The 20,318-nt window shown below is 39.4% G+C and overlaps 1 protein-coding gene across 1 annotated transcript in view; it reads left to right on the top strand.

Moving 5' to 3' along the window:
- Nucleotides 1-494: 494 nt before the first annotated feature.
- CACUL1 (CDK2 associated cullin domain 1) overlaps nt 495-20,318 on the top strand; it is a 39,523-nt gene continuing 19,699 nt past the window's right edge. Inside the window, exons 1-3 of the mRNA XM_087823980.1 lie at nt 495-867; nt 12,143-12,269; nt 13,173-13,275. Coding sequence (XP_087680106.1) covers nt 510-867; nt 12,143-12,269; nt 13,173-13,275 — 588 coding nt within the window. The 5' untranslated portion in view covers nt 495-509. The remainder of the gene's footprint in view (nt 868-12,142; nt 12,270-13,172; nt 13,276-20,318) is intronic.

Genomic DNA, 20,318 nt, shown 5'->3' with positions numbered 1-20,318 from the left:
CAGGGCAACCAGACTGCGACCGCGCGTGCGCAGTCACACTCCCTCATTATGAGCGGCCGCGCCGGGGGCGGGGCCGACGACGGCTCACCCCGACCCCTCGCCCCGCGGTTCTCAGAGCCGGGCCAGCCCCGAAGCGCGGGGCTGACTCACAGCTCCCGCCCCTTTTCGCTGCTCTTTCTCGCACCACGTGCTCCCCTGGCCACGCCTCCCGCCGCCCTCTCCAACTGCCTGTTGGAAGTTGCTGTAAAATGTCGTGAGGGGCGTTGCCGCTTTACGTTGCTTCTCCCAGACGAGCGCCTGGGAGCGCCCACCGCCGTCAGCCCTGCCTCCGAGAGTCAGCCCCGCGGAGAGTGAGAGACCCGGCGTCCCGCTGCCGTCCCCGCCGCGCCCGGCCCGGCTCGGCCCGGCCCCCGGCGATGTGACCTCGAGGCGGCTGCGGTGCCCCCTGGCCCGGGGTTGAGACGGGCGGCAGGTGCCTGTGAGGCGGGCGGGTGCTGGGGGCCGGCAGGATGGAGGAAAGCATGGAAGAGGAGGAGGGGGGCAGCTACGAGGCGATGATGGACGACCAGAACCACAACAACTGGGAGGCTGCGGTGGACGGCTTCCGGCAGCCCCCGCCTCCCCCCTCGGCGATCCCAGCCCCTGCCCGAGAGCCCCCGGGGGGACCGCTGCTCGCGGGGCCGGCGGTGTCGGTGGACAGGAAGGGCCCCAAGGAGGGGCTCCCGTTGGGGCCGCCGCCGCCGCCGGAGGCCAATGGGGTGATCATGATGGTGAAGAGCTGCGACGCGGCCGCCGCCGTGGCCAAGGCGGTCCCCGCCCCCACCCCCAGCTCCACCATCAACATCAACACCTCCACCTCCAAGTTCTGTGAGTCCGGCCGTTCCCCAGCAGTCCTGGCTTTCCTCCTCCCCGCCCGGACGCCGACCCCCACCCCCCTTTCGGAGCAGCCCCGCTTCCTTTGTTTCAGGCCTGGGTCCCCCCTCCCCTCCCCTCTCCTCCCCGCCTCCTCCCCCCGCTGGGTGTCTGCGGCCAGCGCCGGAGCGGCCCCGGCTTCTTGTTACCTGGCCCCGAGCGGAGCCGGTGCGCGCACGGCCCCGAGGTCCCCTGCGGACGCGATCTTATCACAGCTGGCTGTCACTCCGCATCGGGAAGCGCTTTTCTTCTCCGGGCCCCCCTGAAAGTTTCACTCCCAAACGCGAGAGGAAACATAAGGCAGCTGGAGTTCCCATAGGAAGAGGCCTTCAGTCTTTTTTTTTTTTTTTTTGCAGCCAGAGAGAAAAATCTGGCAACTTCTGTTTTTGTGTGCTCTTAGCCAGTCTGCGTTAAACAAGTCGGGAATTGGCAAGTTGACCTATATCTGCGCTGGTTCTCTCGCTCCTCCAGGGAACACCTTCTGCATCCTAATAGGAAAATGTATGAGTTGGAGCGGTGACATCCGTTTTGAAGCTAGTAATCTGTAAAATTATTTTCAAAGCCTACAGTGATAAGAGTAAGCCATTCAGCATGTGCCCAAATCCAAAATTCTGTTGGGTGTTGAGCTTTTTATTTTTGTGATTTGCCTTAACACTCAATTGCAGGCAGAAAAATCTAAGACCAAAACCTGTTTTGTAATCAGAAACTGCCCCCAACCAGGATGTATGCTTTCATAGCAAGGGAAAAAAAAGCTATGCTTTTGCTTTGAGTGGGTTTTTTTTTTTTTAGGGGTGAAAATTGACCATCACAGACAGATTTTTGTCTTCTATTAATAACTGCAAATTTTGAATGACATCTGGTAAAGCAACTGGAGATTTCATTTCTAGTTACTAATTTTATCAAACTGCACCAGTAATTGTCCATTTAGCATTCCAGAAGATGTTTGCCTTGATTCAGATATATAATCACCGCCTTACACATTTTTGTGTGTGGGGGGGAACAGCACATAACCTTACTTATTTGCCTTCCTGATACTGCTTTAATCAAAGACATTCATGTGTGGGTATGGTTGGTAAGAATTGTATTTGATTTTTTCCTATGTTATGCATGCATGAGAATAATACTTATATTGTATAGATTGTATGTTGAAGTCTGTGTGGTGAAAGTAGACCTTGCCCAGAGTGGTAGGGTGACTTATGTAAAGGCTGAAGGAAGCTTGCTTTAGTGCTTAAACAGAGTTCATTTGCAGAGTTCAAAAAACAACTTAAAAAAGCAGAAATCAGTAAAATTAAGGAACAAAAGATTTGCCAAACTAAAAGATTGTTATTTGAAGATTAGTAAGCTAGACAGACCTCTTTCTAATAAGATTCATCAAGGAAAAAAGATGCAAATTAAGTAAAAAATGGGAAGTAACTACAAACATGAGATTTAAAAAGTAATTTTATGAATTTCTATAGGTTAATAAGTTTGAAAGCCTAGATGAAATGTGTAAATACTTAGAAAACGATAAACTGTGAAAGTTGGTATCAGAAGAAAAAGATAACTTGAACTGCCTAATAAATATTTAATAACCTGAAATGGTAGAGACGCCTCCCCTTTCAAAAACTCTGGACCCAAATAATCTTATAAGTAAGTTGCATTGAGTTTTTAGATACGACTTAAATCCTTTTTACAAGTATTTCTGGGAAATAGGAAAAAAAGAGAGAGAGATGCCAAGTTCATTTTATGAGGTTAGTGAAATCTTGATTCTAAAACTAGATAAGGATAATATGAGAAAATTATAAATGTTTCACTTATTAGCAAAGATATGAAAATCCTACACAATATACTACTAGCTCATGAGATCCAACAGTGTGTTAAAAGAATTATGATCTGTAGAGTTTGTTTTAGGTATGTAAGCATAGTTTAACACTTATTTATCTATTAATGTAATTTATCTCATTAATAGACCCAAAGGGAAAAATCATGATTATCTTGATGCCACAAAATTATTTAATAAGATCCAGCTCAAAAACAAGATAACGGTATAAAGGTCACTACCAAAAAGCTACAACAAATAATAATACTTAATGGAGAAATTTTGGATACATTCACCTTAAGATTGGTAATAAGATAAGGGTGCCCCCATCACTATTACTGTTTAACATGATAAGAAAGATCCTGGCTAACACTATAAACGGCAAAAAAAAGTATAAGGATAGGAAGGGAAATAATAAAAGTCATTATTTGCAGATAATATCACTTACCTAGAGAAACCATTAGAATCAAGAAAGAAACTATTAGAACTAGTAAGAGTTTAGCGGGGTTGCTGGATTAAAGATCAGCCTACAGAAGTTAATAGCATTTACTACACTAGCAAGCAAGGGTAAATATTGTATAAAATAATAGCAACAAAACTATAAAGTCGCAAGGAATTAACCCAAGAATACATAAAACTTTCAAGGAGAAACTTTAAAACTTTAATAAGGAACTAGAAGAGGACCTAAATAAATAGAAAAACACTTCATGTTCTTGGGATAAGGTTATTTATTATAAGAATGTCAGTTTTCTCCATTTTAATAGATAAATTTAAAGTGTGGTCAAAATTCTAGTTGGTTTGTCTGACAGACTCAGTCACCTAAAAATCTGAAATTTATATGGCAGGCAGGATATGTGAATAGCAAAATCAGCCTTAAAGATGTGTTTAATGGGGCTTGCCTTATCAGAAGTTACAATACCGTTTCAAGGCTGTAGCAGTAAAAGCTAGTGTAAGTGCAAGAACAAAAAAATTAGACCGGGGGAACAAATTACAGAGCAGAGATTCACCTGTATATGTTCAGAACTTAAAAGTGGCATCATAAGTCACTGGAGAAAGGAGTCATGCTGTGGGGGAGAATGGCTCACTATACGAAGAACAAACAAACCTAACACTTTGGATAAATTAAAGATCTTGAAAGGAAAAACTGTAAAATTGATAGAGGACAAGTCTGAAGAAGGTCTTTTACCTAAGGACAGAGAAGGACTTCTTAACCTTCACAAACTTATGAAAGTGAAAAGGTAATGACTTTGATTATATAAGAATTAAGGATTTTCATTCAGCAAGACATATGAAAGAATGGGAGAACATATTAGCAGTGCCTAAAGTTAACAAGGGAATCGATAAAAAGAGGGCAGTGATACCTGTGGAAAAATGGGCAAAGACTATTAAGTAGATTACAGAATAGGAAATTCTAACAAGCATAGAAAGAGATGTTTGAAATTATTAAGTAATCAGATACACAAACTAAAACAGTAATGCAATGTCTTTTTTCACCTATTAGGTTGGCAAAAATGGGAAAGCTGCATAGTACCAAGTGTGGGTGTAGATGCCGGGATAGAGGATTTGCTGGTAGGACTACCAGTGTAGTGGACCTGTTAGGTGTTGAGATGGCCAAAGTCTCTGTGGACTAGAGAATGAAACACAGCTGGAGTGCTGGTGTAACGGTGAGCTGTGATGGTGAAAGTGTACTTCTGGACTGTTAGATGAAAACGGCTTCAGGTGGTCTGCTTTGGAATTGATTTAAAAAAACAACTGTTGTTATCTTGATGGATGCATAGTAGGTGCAAATCAGCTGTGCTGATTTGTTCCTGTAAGGAGACCATATCTGGAACAGCAACTACAGTTGTAGTCACCACTTGACTTGCTTTACTATAATCTACATTCTCCAGTACCTGTCTGCTCTGCACTGGTCACATAGGCTGGTGAAGTCAGAATGCCATAACAATCACCATCCCTGTATTTTTCAAGTCTTTGAAAGATTGTTCCTCTGCATTTTCCTCAGGGATGTACTTTAGGTTTATTATTTTGGTAGGAAGGGGCACACCTAGGGGATTTACTTTGCTCTTCCTACACTGATAGCCCTTACTGCATAGTTCAGGGGGTGGTTAACTGTGCATTCAGGGGGAAATTACAGGATGGGCCCATGGATCTGCTGGGCCCACTATGAGTTGGATTGAGGCCAAAACATTTATCAGTGTGTCATCCACAGCTGATCTGACTGGTTTATCACAGTGACATTCTGGTCCCTAAGGGTTACTATCAGCTTACAGGCAGTGTTGAGTAACTTGAAAAGTCTGAGTGAATTTGTTGATAAATAGCTGCGTATTCTATTGGAAAAGGCTAGGAGGAAAGACTATAAGTAGGTTCTTGATGCAAATTTTTTTGTTTTGTTAATACTCACCCGAGGGTATTTTTTGCATTGATTTTTTAGAGGGTGGAAAGGAGGGAGGGAGAGGGAGGGAGGGAGGAAGGAAGTGGGAGAGAGAGAGAGAGAGAAAAAGAGAGAAAAAACACTGATGTGAGAGAGACACATTGATTGATTGCCTCCCCCACTCACCCCAGTTGGATCTGGGAATTGAACCTGCAACCCAGGTACGTGCCCTTGAGCAGGAATTGAACATGTGACCCTTTGGTGCGCGGGCCGACGCCCCAACCTGTTAGACACGGACCACTGTTTGTTTGAAGAACTGGAATCTGGCGCTCGCCCTGCACGCTGTACTTGTTCCCTTTACTCAGCCCCAGGAACTTCTCCAGCAGCGTCAACTCAGCGGCCGCCACCATCTTTCAGCCCTTGATGCAATTTTATAGGGTCTTTCCTCAATGGAACCCATTTTCCTTTGCTCCAGGGGCTCCATATTTGTAAACAGGCCCAGTCTAGGTATTAAGTGAGGTGCCATATTCTTTTTTTGGGATATAACACAAGTAGTTTATGTACTCATCTGTTGATAATCATTTGGGTGTCTCCAGTTTGGGTTATTATTACTAAAGCTTCTGTTAACAGTCATGTAGAAGGTTTTGTGTGCACATAGGTTTTCATATAAATACCTACAAATAGAATTGCTTGGTCATATTTTAACTGTATGGTTAACTTTAGAGAAACTGCTAAACTTTTTCTAAGTGGCTGAACCATTTACATTCTCCCAAACAATTAGAAGAGTTCCAGTTGCTTCACATACCTTTTGATACTTTTACTGGCTAAGCTTCACATCAGGGTATTGTGTCTTTTTAATTTTAGCCTTTCTACAGGGTGAATAGGGGTATCTCCTTGTGATTTTATTTTGCATTTCCCTCTTACATGTGCTATTGGCTTTTTCAACCCTGTGCCTATAAGAATTAAGAGTTTATTTTGTGGCAGTCACAGATGCTCTTTGGTCATTAAGCTAATAATTTCCTTAAAGCTTTCACTTGTTGTCAGAATTAGCCCACTCCGTAGTCCTTGTGTTTTTCATTTCCATCATAGTTGCCAAAGCAGTCCTCCAGATTTTTTTCTTCAAGAAAAACTTGATCCACGTACCTCCAGGTGATAATTTAAATAACTCTTTGCTGCTACATGCCATGTACTGTTAGTATTAAATTGTCTGTTGGTGGTAATGTCATTATTGCCTTGAACTCCGGTATGACTGGAAGACCACAACCAGCTTTCTAATTTTTGAGAGTCTGTGTCCTGTAACTGCTCTGGTACCAAATACTTCATTACAGTTCAGTGCAAGAAACCACTCTAGATATCAAAGCAAGAAGAGTTCTAGTACTGGAAACCAGGTGCTTTAGAAATTGTTGGGCCTGGCCGGGCGTGGCTCAGCGGTTGAGCATTGACCTAGGATCCAGGAGATCGAGGTTCGATTCCTGGTCAAAGCACATGCCTGGGCTGCGGGCTCAGTTCCCAATGACTCATCATTGATGTTTCTGTCTGTCTCTCCCTCCCTCTCCTTTCCTCTCTCTGAAATAAAGATATATTAAAAAAAAAAAAAATGTTGGAAAGGTTAGAGGTGTAGAAATCAGTGAGGCTGCTCCACTGAAGCTGCATCCCAGAGGGCAGGCACCTGCAGCCCTTACAGCATCATCCCGGCTGCCCCCCTCACACCTGAAGTTGGTGACCAGACTCTGGAACTTGGAGTTTAGCTGCTACAAACCCTCACAATTCTACTCTTACTTGCCAGAACTACCACCAGCAGCAATAGCATATCCTTTGCCTCACTCTGGCCTTCCAAATCTCACTCAGATGTAATTGGCAGAATCTAATTTGGGAAGTGTAATCATTTAACTTTGCATTTTACATTAGCTTTCTATGATAATCACCACCAAATCTCAGGAGCTTACAGAACAACAAAGGTTTATTTCTTGCTCATGTTAATTTAGTGACTGACAGTTGACTGTGGCTCTTCACAAGTCATTCTGAAGAGAAGCTCTTTTCTGGGTCCTGTCTTTCTTGGCAGAAGCAAAGAGAAGAGTGGACAGAAACACAATGTGTTTTATAGCTTCTCAGGTGTAGTATATGTCATGTCTGCTCATAGTCCAAATATATTAAACAGAATAGAATGATTTCCTTTCTGAATGTTTGTTGGGAGATGGGGGCAGGTGGGACTAGGATATGAGGATAAAAGGCAATAAATAGATGGATTGGGGGGGAGTGAGAAGGAAGGAAGGGATCTTGCCTTCATGATACTGTGCCACGAACTCAGGAGAATTATTAACCCAGTGCATCAAAAGTTTCTCTTCTCCAGATGAACAAAGCTTCACAGTGTTTTAAATTGAACTCAGTGAAATTGTTTTTTAAATTTCTGGTTCAAAAATGTGTTAAAAGTTGACTTGAATTGAATGAAATTAACTGATTTTTTATGAAATCATAAATAAATTTGCCCTTTACTTGATCAGGTCCTGTCTGTCAGTTTTCAGATTGGTAGGTCGTTTTATAAGTGGATCAGTTAATGTATTTCAGGTCTTAAAATATGCACTGTTTGGAGCACCTGTAGTGGTGATTTGGTATCTTTTTGCCTTTTAGGTTAGTGGAATTGTGCTGCAGCAAGCATCACTATGATATTGATGGATTGGCTGAATTCTGAATCTCATCTTGCCATTTTTTGATATATATTATTCAAAGTGGCATTGATGAAACTGTAAGAGAAAGGCATTTAATGTTTATGTAAGGTCCAGTCCCAAATACCTAAAGAAAGTGAACGCTGTTTACTTCCTCTTTAAACTGTAACTGTAAGTTGTAGACCATTTTAATCACATTGTAATCTGTTAAGTGTTATATAAAAAATATTGTTGCTATCCTTCTGTAATATGTCTTGGCAGGGGAAGCTGGCCATTCATAATTTTTCTTACATTTTTGCGGATGTTTGGCTGTTAACCTCTAGATAGAGTTGCAGAGATCTGTAATTTGTAGTTGAAGGTGTGCTGACTAGACACCTGAATGGCGTTTTATTCAACAAGTACTTATCTGTATGTCAAGATAATAGTTTAGCCTCTGGTGATGAACAAGATACCATTTAGTGGTCATTATGATTAAATGGTAAAGCTATGTATGCACATGGCAGCTTAGAGGAAACAGAATGTTTACAAAAATGAATAGAAGCTTGTCAGAATTGAGGAGGACTTGAGACATTCTTGCAGAGGGGGCAGGCTGTGCTTAAGACCCAGAGCTGAAATTATTGTTGGAACATAGGGTTTGAGGCACATAGGGAGTGGAACAGTTAAACCTGGATAGATTGAGAGGCCTAGAGTGAAGGGCATGCATTCCAGGTTAGGGGTGACTTTCTCCGGTAGGGGCCACTGGAAGGCCTTAAGGGAGTCAACTTGTGAAATTTGTCTTAGTGTGTTAGTTTAGGTGGGAAAGGAGAGAGAATGGAGGCCTAAAGACTAGTAGGGGTTGTATTATTACAGTCTAGACAGAGATGAAGGCTTGAACAAATACAGCATTGGAAGAGAGGTTTCAGATTTTGGAGATATTTGGGGACTAGCATCTACAAAATTCGGGGGTGAAGGAGGGAGGGTAACGACTCAAGATCAGTGATGACTCAAGATCAGTGACGGGAGCTGGCACTGCCTTTGACCTGAAGGTGGGAGGAGTGTAGGTAGGGGGTGTGTGAGAGTGTGTGTGTGTGTGTGTGTCTGTGTCTTTTTTAAAGGTGTCTAGGGACCATTCAGGTAGAGAGGTCTAGTAGGCAATTGGTCAGTCTGAGCTTTCTCATTCCTGTGCCTTAGAATATTGGAAATACTGAGATGCAAATTTAATTTCACTAGATTTGTTTTTCCATTTCTGAGGGTTTAAGATTCAGCAAACTCTTTGGCCTTAAAATAAAACTTTGCTCTTAAGTTTGTAATTTGAAAATTCAAACTGAAAAGATACATAATGAAAATCAGTGTCTCCCTCCCCCGCCCCTTCCCATTCCTAGACCTGTCAGTCACTTTTAATGCATTTAGCTGTTTCTTTTGATATTTATCCAGACATTTCAATGTGTTAATATTGTTATTCCTTAATTTATCACTTTTATATTACCCACTGACTTTCCATTAAGGTGAGATTTAGTTCTCATATCTCTGCACACTTCATCTCTTCACTTCTCTTAATACCACAATTTTTGGTATTAAATATGTAAACCATATTTACATTATGGCTATGTAAATATTCACTCAGGGGCCAGGAATATACTCAGGTTACATTTTCTTTCACATAGAAAGAACTTTAGTTGCCTTGTTTATACTTGCATAATTTTTGTTAAACTTACCTTACAGACTTCACAACAGCCTTATTGGATTGCTCATATACCTGCCACTGGTGTTTTCACAATGCTTAGTTAGCCAGTATTTCCTTTTTGTCTGCTTGTGAAGCTGTTAGTCTGCCTGCTCCTATTTACTCCTTAGGGTCTCTGCACAGTTGCCACTCAGGGACTTCCCAAGCAGTTACTTGATGTCTTCCGTTTTATTGGTGTGTTGCACATGTGTGTGGTGTATTTAGAACATACCGTCTAGTAGCCTCCTGAGAAACTGCGTGTGGATAATAGTTTGTATATATAAAAGTGCTGCTTTCACACTTGATTGACAGTTTGGGTGTTGAATTCTTAACTGAAAAGTTTTCCTTGCACTTCTCAGTGTTGCCTCATTTGCTGTAAGCTGCAGTGTTCAAATGGGGAATTCAGGTGCCGTTATAATTTTCGTTCTTTTGTATGTGACTTTTTTTCTTGAACGTTTCTGGGATATTTCTTATATTTGTCAATGTTTTTCTCCCTTTACATTTTCTCTAGTTCCCCTTTTTTCTGGAATTATTGTTAGTCAGATGTTGATTTCCGTTTGATTCTCCAATCTGTTAACTAGTGTTTGCTCTGTTCTGGGAGGGTTCCTGGATGCATTCTTTCTTCCGTTAGATTTTAACAGGGGCTGGTTTTAATTTTAAGAGCATTTGGATGCTTTTTCACGGGGTTGATTTTCATTTTTACCTTACCTCTCTGAGGATAGTAATTACAGGGTTTTAAAAAAGTTTCTTTTATTTTCTTAATTATCTTTGTTTTTATCTTGTCAACTTTTGTTGTTTTGATCTCTCAAGTCTGAGACTTCAGAAATCTTGGTGATCTTAATCTCGGTTCAGTGGAAAAGGCTAATTGGTAGTTCTGTGTTTGGGAGGGGCCTTTCCAAGTGTAAGTGCGGGCTGCTGGTCAGGCTAATTGGACACAGAGCTTCTATTTTGTGGAGGGAGTGCCAGATATTAGCATGTGAGTGTCTTTTCTTTGGGACTGTTCACTTTCCCTGGGGACGGATCTTCCACTTGGGGGAGGGTGATGGGGGTGGGTCGATGGAGCAGGGATTAAAGTACACTTCCCTGGCTGACGGCATTCTAGAATTAATGGGAAGAGCAGGCTTAGGTATAGGAGCATTTCTGATGTTGACTACTACTTAAAATCCACCAGCCCTGTGCTTCTCTCACACACACACACACACACACACACACACACACTCACACACACTCACACACACTCACACTCACACACTCACACACTCACACTCACACTCCTACACCTACCATGAATCTGTGTCTTAATGTTCAAAGCTTTTATCTTTCAGTTTTTGTGCAGAATAACACTTCTCTTTTTCACTCTTTAGACTTCCAGCCATTCTTCACCTCCCACCCCACCAGCTCTCTGCCTCTAATCCATGCTCATTGTATCCTGTCCTCAAGTCCTGAACTTCTCAGAGGCCTGCAGGGCACGGATTAGCGCATTGTGGTGTTTCCACCCCAGCACACTTGCCTTATGCTGCTACTTCAAAGTTAAACTTCCTGGTTTTAGTGCTATGGAAAGATTAGCTTGTTTTTAAATCTTGCAGTAAATCACAGAATTTTAAACCTATGGCAGACCTGCATGCAGTTAGTGTGGTTTACACATATGTAATCTCAGTTGAGCAGATGCTTTCTCTTTAAATATTGTGAAATTCTGTATTAGTTGGAGTTGGAGCAATAATGGATGAGAAACTTCTTGAACCTGAGTGACTGTAAGATTTAGAAATCATTAATGTGATAGAAACTAGGTAAAGGCTTTGTTTTTCCTGGTGCCTCTGCCAGTAATTAGCCATGAACTCTTGGAGAAGTCAGCCCTTCTCTTCTGTTTCTGGAAAAACAATACAATACTGGATCTAGTAGTGGTAAGCTCCTATCTCCTGAGGTGCTGGAGGTTCGTAAAACATGAGGTGTCTTAGAGGCTTTGGGTAGTTCTTAACATTAGCTTCATTTCATTGTTGTGAAATAGCTGTCACCTTGGATTTCAGAGTTTTTAGGACCAGCTGGAATAACTGCTTTATTAAACCTGGAGTGAAGGAGTAAGCCAGCTAGTGGGAATGAGGTAAGCCTTCAGTGTAAGGCTTCCGTTCACCCATGTTTTTTTCTGTGGGGCTTATCCAAAGTGTAAGATAGTACGAGCCTCAGTCAGAGCTGTAGTAACATCTAGGAGATACTTGTGCAGTAAACCTCTGCAGGTTTCTAGTAACCTCTTTTGTTACTGTAGTATTTGGACTTTAGTTTTCATAGTCATGTTTAGATTGATTTTGCCAGGGGTGTCCCAGAGCCTTATTGTGGTTCACAGATAGGCCATCTTTTTACATCATTGACAATGCGTAGTTGTAGGTCAGAGCCTGTTTGAGAAGCTCCACTGATAACAGAAGCTTACAGAAACCAGGAAGGGAAATCAGTGATTTTGCTTGTTTTGTTTTTATTTTTAAAGATGGACAGATGCGTAGTAATTCCTTTTAAAATCATAATTAATGGCTGCTTAAAATCCCTGATCAGGCTGCTTTTTTTTAAAATTGGAAATGGGATAGTAATGGAATTGTATTTAGGTGATAGTCAATGTGAAGTCTAAAAGGAATTTGAGTGGGGCTACAGAATTGCTATAGTTTCTGTTTACATGTGACAACAGTAATATTTATTTTACTTTTTACTTTTAGTAATGAATGTTATAACTATTGAAGATTATAAGAGCACATACTGGCCAAAATTGGATGGTGCCATAGATCAGCTTTTAACCCAGAGTCCTGGTGACTATATCCCCATATCCTATGAACAGATATACAGGTAAGTCAAGATTTAATTTGCCTGGGTTTGAGAGGGTGTGTAGAGGCTCATGGCAACTTGAATTATGACAGTATGTATGCGTATAATTTATAATACATAAAATGAGGCTCTGTAAGTTATTTATATGTTACACACTTGTGGATTGGAGGTTTGACTTATACTTTTTGCTTCAGAATTGGTTTTCAAATCAAGATAGAGTTAACCCCACTTGATGACTTCCTCCCACCTCAGCCTGCCACCCCTGCCGTATATAATGCAGAAACTATGGAGGTCAGCAGAGAAGGCAGAAATACATATTTTTAGTCTCACAGGGAGGTCCTACCTTAATCTGTTGATGTTTATTGACACACACTTCTAACACTCTGGTTATTTTGTTTCGTAGCTCCTGGTAAATGGAAACAGCAAATTAGTGAGGAACTGGGGTGGGGTATGAGATCAGCCCAGGCACAAGAGGAGGAAGTGACAACTGAGTTGTTCCACACAAGTGAAGCACAAAGAGGTTACATTGCAAATGTTTTTGGGAGTTAGGAACTTTCTACCCATTGTCACTCTCTCTTCCTTATTTTGACATTTGTGAAAATGAGAGAGAAGCTGGTTTATAAGTAGTTACCATAGTCAGACTCTCAGATTATCACCAAATATTAGATTATGTAGTGCTGATAAAATATTCAGTAGAGTGTTCAAAAAGATTATATGTTGCTAGTGGTAATACCTCTCCCATCTGAACACTGATTGCAGCAGTGTAAATTTTTATTAAAAAGTTGTGATTGGTCACTGTTTTTAGGCCTGAATTGATTGATTGATTGATTGATCAGTGGTTGTATATCCAGAGTATGCTTTAACCTTGGACTGAATTACATGCTTCATCATTAACTTGGTTTTTCTGTGTTTCCCCCTCCACAGTTGTGTGTATAAATGTGTATGCCAGCAGCACTCAGAACAGATGTATAGTGATCTGATTAAAAAGATAACTAATCACTTAGAGAGAGTCTCAAAGGAGCTGCAGGTAAAGATCTGATTGTATTTGCTTTTTGCTTCCTTGGGGTTTTCTGACTGGTTGGAATTAGCTTGTATAATATACCTTTGGAGGCTTGTTAATTTGAGTATGATATAAATTTTTAAATATTTTCTAGAGGGATATTTACCAAATCAGCTAATCTTTGTAATAGATTATTATTTAAAAATTTTGACATAAATTGTGGAAATTTTGAGATTGAATATATTTCATACTTTAACTGATGCATTTATTACCATATGAATTTCTTTTATTTAAAATCTTTTTTTTTCTGTTAACTTTAGTATTTGGTGGCATTTATAATATAAATGTGTATATGTGTTTTTTTTTTTCTGAAACTTTAAAAAAATTACCTTTGAAGAGTGGTTTGCCTACCACTTTTTAAATTTGCTAATATAAACAACTGAAATCAGCACATTGTTGATAAACTCTCTATAGACGAACATTATCCCAGCTGTAAAATCTGGGTCAGGTTGCAGAAAATATTCTGTTTAAGGAAACACTTGGCCTCTGATCCCCACCCCACTCCTCTCTGCCTCAGTCAAGTTTCCAGTGCTTGAAGGTCAAGTACTATTTTTATGCCAGGGCCAGATCACATTTTAGTTCTGGTTAGAAGTAACATGATGTATAGGAAGTCACTCAGCAGTAAATTACCAGGGTCCACACCCAGTAGGGAAGTTCTCAAATACCCACAGTTTCTAGAAGGTGCTAGGTGTGCTTTGGGTTGTATAGTGTTCCTTCCTTACCTGTGTGCTGAGGTGCCTTAGTCTTGTTAGCCCAAACTCTTGTTGCATTACGTAGCTTTTTTTAAAAATTTTTATTAAATTACAGTCAGAGCATTGTTTATCATGGTCAAATATATACTTTTCCTGTTGTTAGTGTAAAATGTTTTCTTCATCTTTTTGCCACTAAAAACAAGATCTTTATTCATTTAACAGATATATTTAGTGCCTAGGCAGTGTATATAAATTGCAGATGAAACCCAAGATCTGTGCATTTATAGCTTTGAATGATTTAACTAATTTTTTTTTTTTTTTTTTGCTTTAAATCATATTTTTCAGTTACAGTTGACATACAGTATTATATTAGTTTCAGGTATACAACCCAGGAATTAAACATCATATAACCTAAGAAGTGATCACCTTGATAAATCTAGTACCCATCTCAGTCTTACGGGAACTCCCTTGTAGATAATTAACTGCTTTTCTCTTGCTGCTTTGAAGATTCTCTTTGTCTTTAACTTTTGGATATTAATTATGATGTGTCTTGGTGTGGGCCTCTTTGGGTTCATTTTGTTTGGGACTCTCTGTGCTTCCTGGACTTGTGTGTGTATTTCTTTGACCAGGTTAAAGGAGTTTTTGTCCTTTTTCACATAGATTTTCAATTCCTTGCTCTTTTATTGTTTTTATTGATTTTAGACAGAGAGGAAGGGAGGGGGAGAGAGAGAAACATCAGTCACCTGCCTCATGCACATCCCCTACCAGGGATCAAGTCTGCAACCTGGTCCTATGCCCTGACTTCCCATTGATGTCTTGGTGCATGGGACAACTCAACCAACTAAGCCACAGAGGCCAGGGAACATTCACCTTTTTAAAGTGTACAACTTAGTGGTTTTTAATATAGCCACAAAGTTGTGCAACTATCACCACTAATTTCAGTCACCCCAGAATAACACCCGGTGCTCATTGGCAGTTACTCCCTAGTCTTTCCCCCTCCCAGCCGCTGGCAACCACTGATCTACTTTCTATCTCTGGATTTGCCTATTCTGGACATTTCGTAGGAAAGGAATTAGATAATATGTGGCATTTTGTGTCTGCTTAATTAACTTAACATAAATGTTTTCAGGGTTCTTTCATGTTTATGGCATGATTAATACTTCATTCCTTTTTATGGCTCAATAACATTCCATTGTATAGTTATACCATATGTTGTTTATCCAAGGTTTGTTATTTTAAGTCACTAAGATTTTGGGGGTGGTTTTTTGACTGACACCGTAAGTATTTGAATTGACAATATTTAAAATATCTTGTTTTTACCCCACTACCATTTGGATTATTGACTTTGATGAATATAAATAAAATTCTTTACTCTTAAAACTATCTTAAATGACATGTCCACATTTTTTTTGTGTACATCTGAATTTGGAATTTACTAGAGCAGTTGTGAGACATTTTCTCCCCATGTAATGTTGATAAATTTATTGTATATGTTAATGAATTTTATTGAATTGAGAGTATATTTTTACTTTTACCCAATAAAAATATTCTGATGTTTTGCTCTGGTAGCTTTATAGTTAGGAATCCACTAGCAACAGTTTCTTTGTCAGTGGTTTGGAACTTAACACTGTACATTACCCCCAATAAACAGTGTTCAAAGAGAGATTTGGTTCCCAGGCCAGGATAGTAACATTAAAGCGTTCGGAATAGTACCAGTCACACTAACCTGAGCTCAGGGTCCTGAGGAGGAAAGAGCACGAAGACAGGTGGGAAAGGAAAATGGTGCAATTTTTATTCTCAAATAGGGCTGACTTTACAATAGTTTAAATGGGCATTTGTCAACTATTTTAATTAAAAAGAAGTTAATTACATTTAAACCTTTCATTTAAATAAAATTAGAGTATTTTTGATGTCTTTAAGCTAAACCCATCTTGATTGAATTAAATATAATTTGACTCAAACCAGTTTATTATTTATTATTATTATGGAAATTAATAGAAAATAAACCATAATCAGTCAACATTACTTAACTCTGATTCACTCTTGAGAGACACCTCCAAATTACCAACAAACTGAGCCAGATTCTCTTGGTGTTTAAAATTAGAGCAAGGGTTGCTTTGCTATTTGTGTTTTGTCCGGTGGGTGGCAGCATAACTCAACTTGTCTTATGTGGTCATTTGAAATTTTATATTTTTTAAAGGCTATAATATCTATAGCTGTTGAATATAAAGGATTTTAAAAAACCCAAAACTTTCATTCTCCCAAATATGGTATTTACTCCTTGGTAGAGTGAGGGAGAGTTTAGATAGTAAGAAAGTTGCCTATTAATCTTTTTTAAGCAAAATAAACATTGTTGCCAGCTCTTGCCGTGCATATTCTACTGAAATTTTTTCTGAATAAGTTATTTGGAGATGTATTTATTAATCCAAGCTAGAACTTAAAGCAGTTGTCATAGCAAAGCTGTTCTTGCCTCAGAGAATTTGTCAGTGAGAAACCCTGTAAGTTTACTATCCTTTGGAGGAAGGGGATGGTGTTTTCTCCTCATAGGGCTTAACATGATGCCAGGTCCCAGAGAGATCTACGAAAAGTCCTTACTACTTGATGAAAAACATGTGTTAGCGTTGCAGCTGAGGCTCCTAGAACCAGCATCCTGAGCTCCGGGCAGGGAATTCGTGAGGAGAGTGAAGTCACTTAAATAAAGGACAGTTCTTTGCAGTGGTTTATTGTCACAGTGAACACGGTACAGTTAGGAGTTGTACTCTTTTTAAAATAAACTTTGTTTTGAGACAGTTAGGTTCTTAAGTTGGAAAAGATAAGAAGAAAAGTTTTCTTTAAAAAATAAGCAAATAGGGTTAAGTGGTAGATTTGCTGTGTTGAGATGAGGTGTGTGGGCAGGTGAGACTGATACTCTGGTAAGTTTCTGCATTCTAAGTGGATTGGCACTTCACTTCCATTTTAATAACTCTGGAATCACTGAATTAGGTAACAGTAAGAAATTGTTAAATTTAGAAGAAAAATTCACCTGTAGTCTTAACACTGTTAAAATGTTAGTGTATCATCTTTTACTGATTTTAGTGTAGTTAGCAGCTAAATTGTCACTATTGTCATGCAGTAAATGCCTTGTGTTGCATGGTAATTACTGCTCAACCTTTCCTTGAATTCTGTGGACTCCTTCCCAGGAGCTCCTCTTTCCTTTGAAGTGCTCTACGGTAGACATTTCTAAATGCTTAACAGCTGCCGGGGCAGCTGTTTAAAGAATCCCCTGAAGTTCTCATTAAAAATATACCCTTCTGGAAAGTTTCTGAGTCAGGACTTTGCAGTGTGGCAAAGGAGTCTGTATCATTTACAAGTTCTTAAGGTGATTTGCAAAGCTGAGAGCTGCATTCTTTGAGATTGACTGGGCTGTGAATCCCGGAGCTGGTCTCTCTCAAGCAAGGAGTGGTGTCATCTTATTTTAAATGTAAGATTGTGTTGTTGCTGAAGCCACTGAGCACGTTTGCACCACTGAAGTGCTAATCTGGATTAGAAATATCCAGGCAAACCTGGGGAATATAAACAGCAGAACACAGTTTAAGTATCTAATGACGAGGGACTAATGCAATAGACAGTGGTGTGTCCAGACAGTTATTAAAATTATGCTGTAGAAATATATTTGACCTGGGAGATGTTGATGATTGTAGTTGAGTGATAAAAGCAGATTACAAAATAATGGAATTCTGTATTTGTTACATACACAGACATAAAAACAGAAGAAAATGTTAATAATAGTTATTTACCATTGTTGGTAGTGGTTATTTTTCTATAATTGCATTTTTAATTTTTAAAAATTTAGTGAACATGTATTACTTCTGTAAAAATAGATGTTAATGCTCTTGTAGTGTTTGCTAGATCCTTCTCTCCCTCCCTTTTTTCTTCCCTATTGCATTTTAACATGGAAAAGTCATTCTTTTATTTAAAAGAACACAATGTTTTTGTGAACAGAAAAGCACATGTTCTTAATTTTTCATGTTTTCATTTTGGTGGGATGGAGATGAGAGTGTAGGCGGAGGAGGGATGTAAATATGAAATTGTGGAACTTGTTTGTGTTTTATATCTGCAGTGTCCAGTTTGGTAGCCACTAGCCGTACTTAACTATTGAAATGAAAATGAAATAGAATTCAGTTTCTTAGTTCTATTAAGTACATTTCAAGTGCTCAGTAGCCATATGTAGCTAGTGTCTACCATATTGGACATTTCCCTCATCACAGAAGATCCCGTTGGGCAGAACTGGCCTAGATCATAGTAGGTTTGTCTTTTGGGTAGTAACATTATTTAAACAAATCATGCTGTTCTGAAATTAATATACATTTAATTAGAGTGATTGACCAAACTTCCTTATCTAGTTTTCAAAGTTAAGGATAAGAAGCTTTGTTCTCTCTCCTCCCGTGAAGATTTGATGTGTGTATCACATCTGACCCTCCCTTCCTTGTCTGGCAGCACTAAGGGGTGTTTAGCAGATTGGTCTTCAAAACTAGGTGCCAAAATTATTTCATTTTTATCTAATGAAACATAAGGTTATCATCTAGTTCTACCATTTTAACTTTAAAATTTTTCTTTAAAACTGTCAACAAAATAACATCTGTATGAAGTTATTGATTGCAACATTATTTGTGGTAGCAAAAGATTAGGAACAAGTAATCCATGTGGGTACTGATTAAACATGCAAATATTATGCAGTATGTACAGGACAGGTTTTATTTTTGTTAATCCTCACCTGAGGGTATTTTTTCCATTGATTTTTAGAGAGAGTGGAAAGGGGGGGAGAGACATCGGTGTGAGAGAGAGACATCGATTGGTTCCCTCTAGCTCCCCCCTCCACCCCGCCCCCAGTCGGGGCTGGGGATCGAGCCTGCATCTGAGGCATCTGAGGCACGTGCCCTTGACCGGAACCTGACCGGGGACCTTCAGTCCGCAGGCCAAAGCTCTGACCACTGAGCCACACTGCCCAGGGCTCATCTGAATTTTAAACCAGATGAATACATTACTCACTAAAATAAAAGAAATGAAAACATCCTTCCTTCCAGCTGTATTATAAATTTCAGGGAGTTTAGGTCTGTTATAAAAAGTGGGAGCAGGTTTGGAGTAACAGTTACTTTCTGACGGCTTGCTCTTTCTTGTGTGAGGAGAAAATGAAGCTGGCTTGTTTCAGGGGTGAAAATTTCATTCAGAGTCCAAGCCAAACACTCATGTTGAAATAGTGCAGATCACATAGGCAGCAATTTTCCCAGTGGGGCCCAGAGTATACTGAATTTAAGTTTTAAGCATGAACAGTTTGATTAGTTTTTAAAAATAGTTTTTTTCTAGGTTCCTAGTACGGAGATTGGATTTATTTTAGAAGATTGTTACAATTTAGAGTCCTGTCATTTAAAAGGTTTTGAATAAGTGCTGCATGAAATGTGGAAGTAAAAAGCTCAGTAAATGCTCTGACATTTGATTCAGTAGAAAAAGTGCTTTTTATTACTCATAACCTTTGAGGCTCTGGGAATTCTTGAAAAGAATAGCTAAGGAATTCAGTTTTATTTATTCTGTCTGCTGTTAAGTATGCCTTTTGATCAGTGTTCGCACTTTTAACTTTGAGATGGATAAAGTGTTGTTTCATGAAAAGGGAAAATTATTTTAATGCAAAAACTCTTCAGATTTTTTTTCATATAATACTTCTAAAATTTATTTCTTTGAATACTGAAATACCATTTCCAGAGTTCTGTGAAGCACTTTAGAGAAAGATAATACATGTGTTTCTGTCCATTAGTTATAGTTAAAAGTTTTTCCTTAATGTGGGACCATTTCCCTCAATTTTTCTAGTTAATAAGGAATGCTTTTAATAACATTAATGGGTTTTTATAAAGTATTAGACAAATGGGTAGTTAATTCAGAGTTTACTTACTAGTTGCATATACGTATATAATATTTGACAATTTTCAAAGCCCTTACACATTATTTTCTTTAAATCTAAACTCATCTCAGAAATAGCACAATTAGCATTTTTCCTATTTTATGTGTGGAAATTGAAATTTAGAGGACTAAATGAATTGCATAATGCCATATAGCCTTGTTCAATAGCAAAATAATTTAGATCTAAACAAGGCTAGGTTAGGGTTAGATTTCAACAAGTTTAGATTTAAGCAAGACTCTGTCTTGCAAGACATGCCTTTATATATACCTACTATGTTCCAGGCTCTGTGGTCAGCACTGAAGCTGCAAAGACAAGATGTAGATCTTGCCCTGCAGGGACCTGAAGTTTAGGGACAGAGACCACCCAGTGGGAGAAGTGAATAGTGT

This window comes from Miniopterus natalensis, chromosome 14, assembly GCF_054644295.1.
Source record: "Miniopterus natalensis isolate mMinNat1 chromosome 14, mMinNat1.hap1, whole genome shotgun sequence".
NCBI classification, from domain to species: Eukaryota; Metazoa; Chordata; class Mammalia; order Chiroptera; family Miniopteridae; genus Miniopterus; species Miniopterus natalensis.
This window is presented reverse-complemented; position numbering and strand designations above follow the sequence as displayed.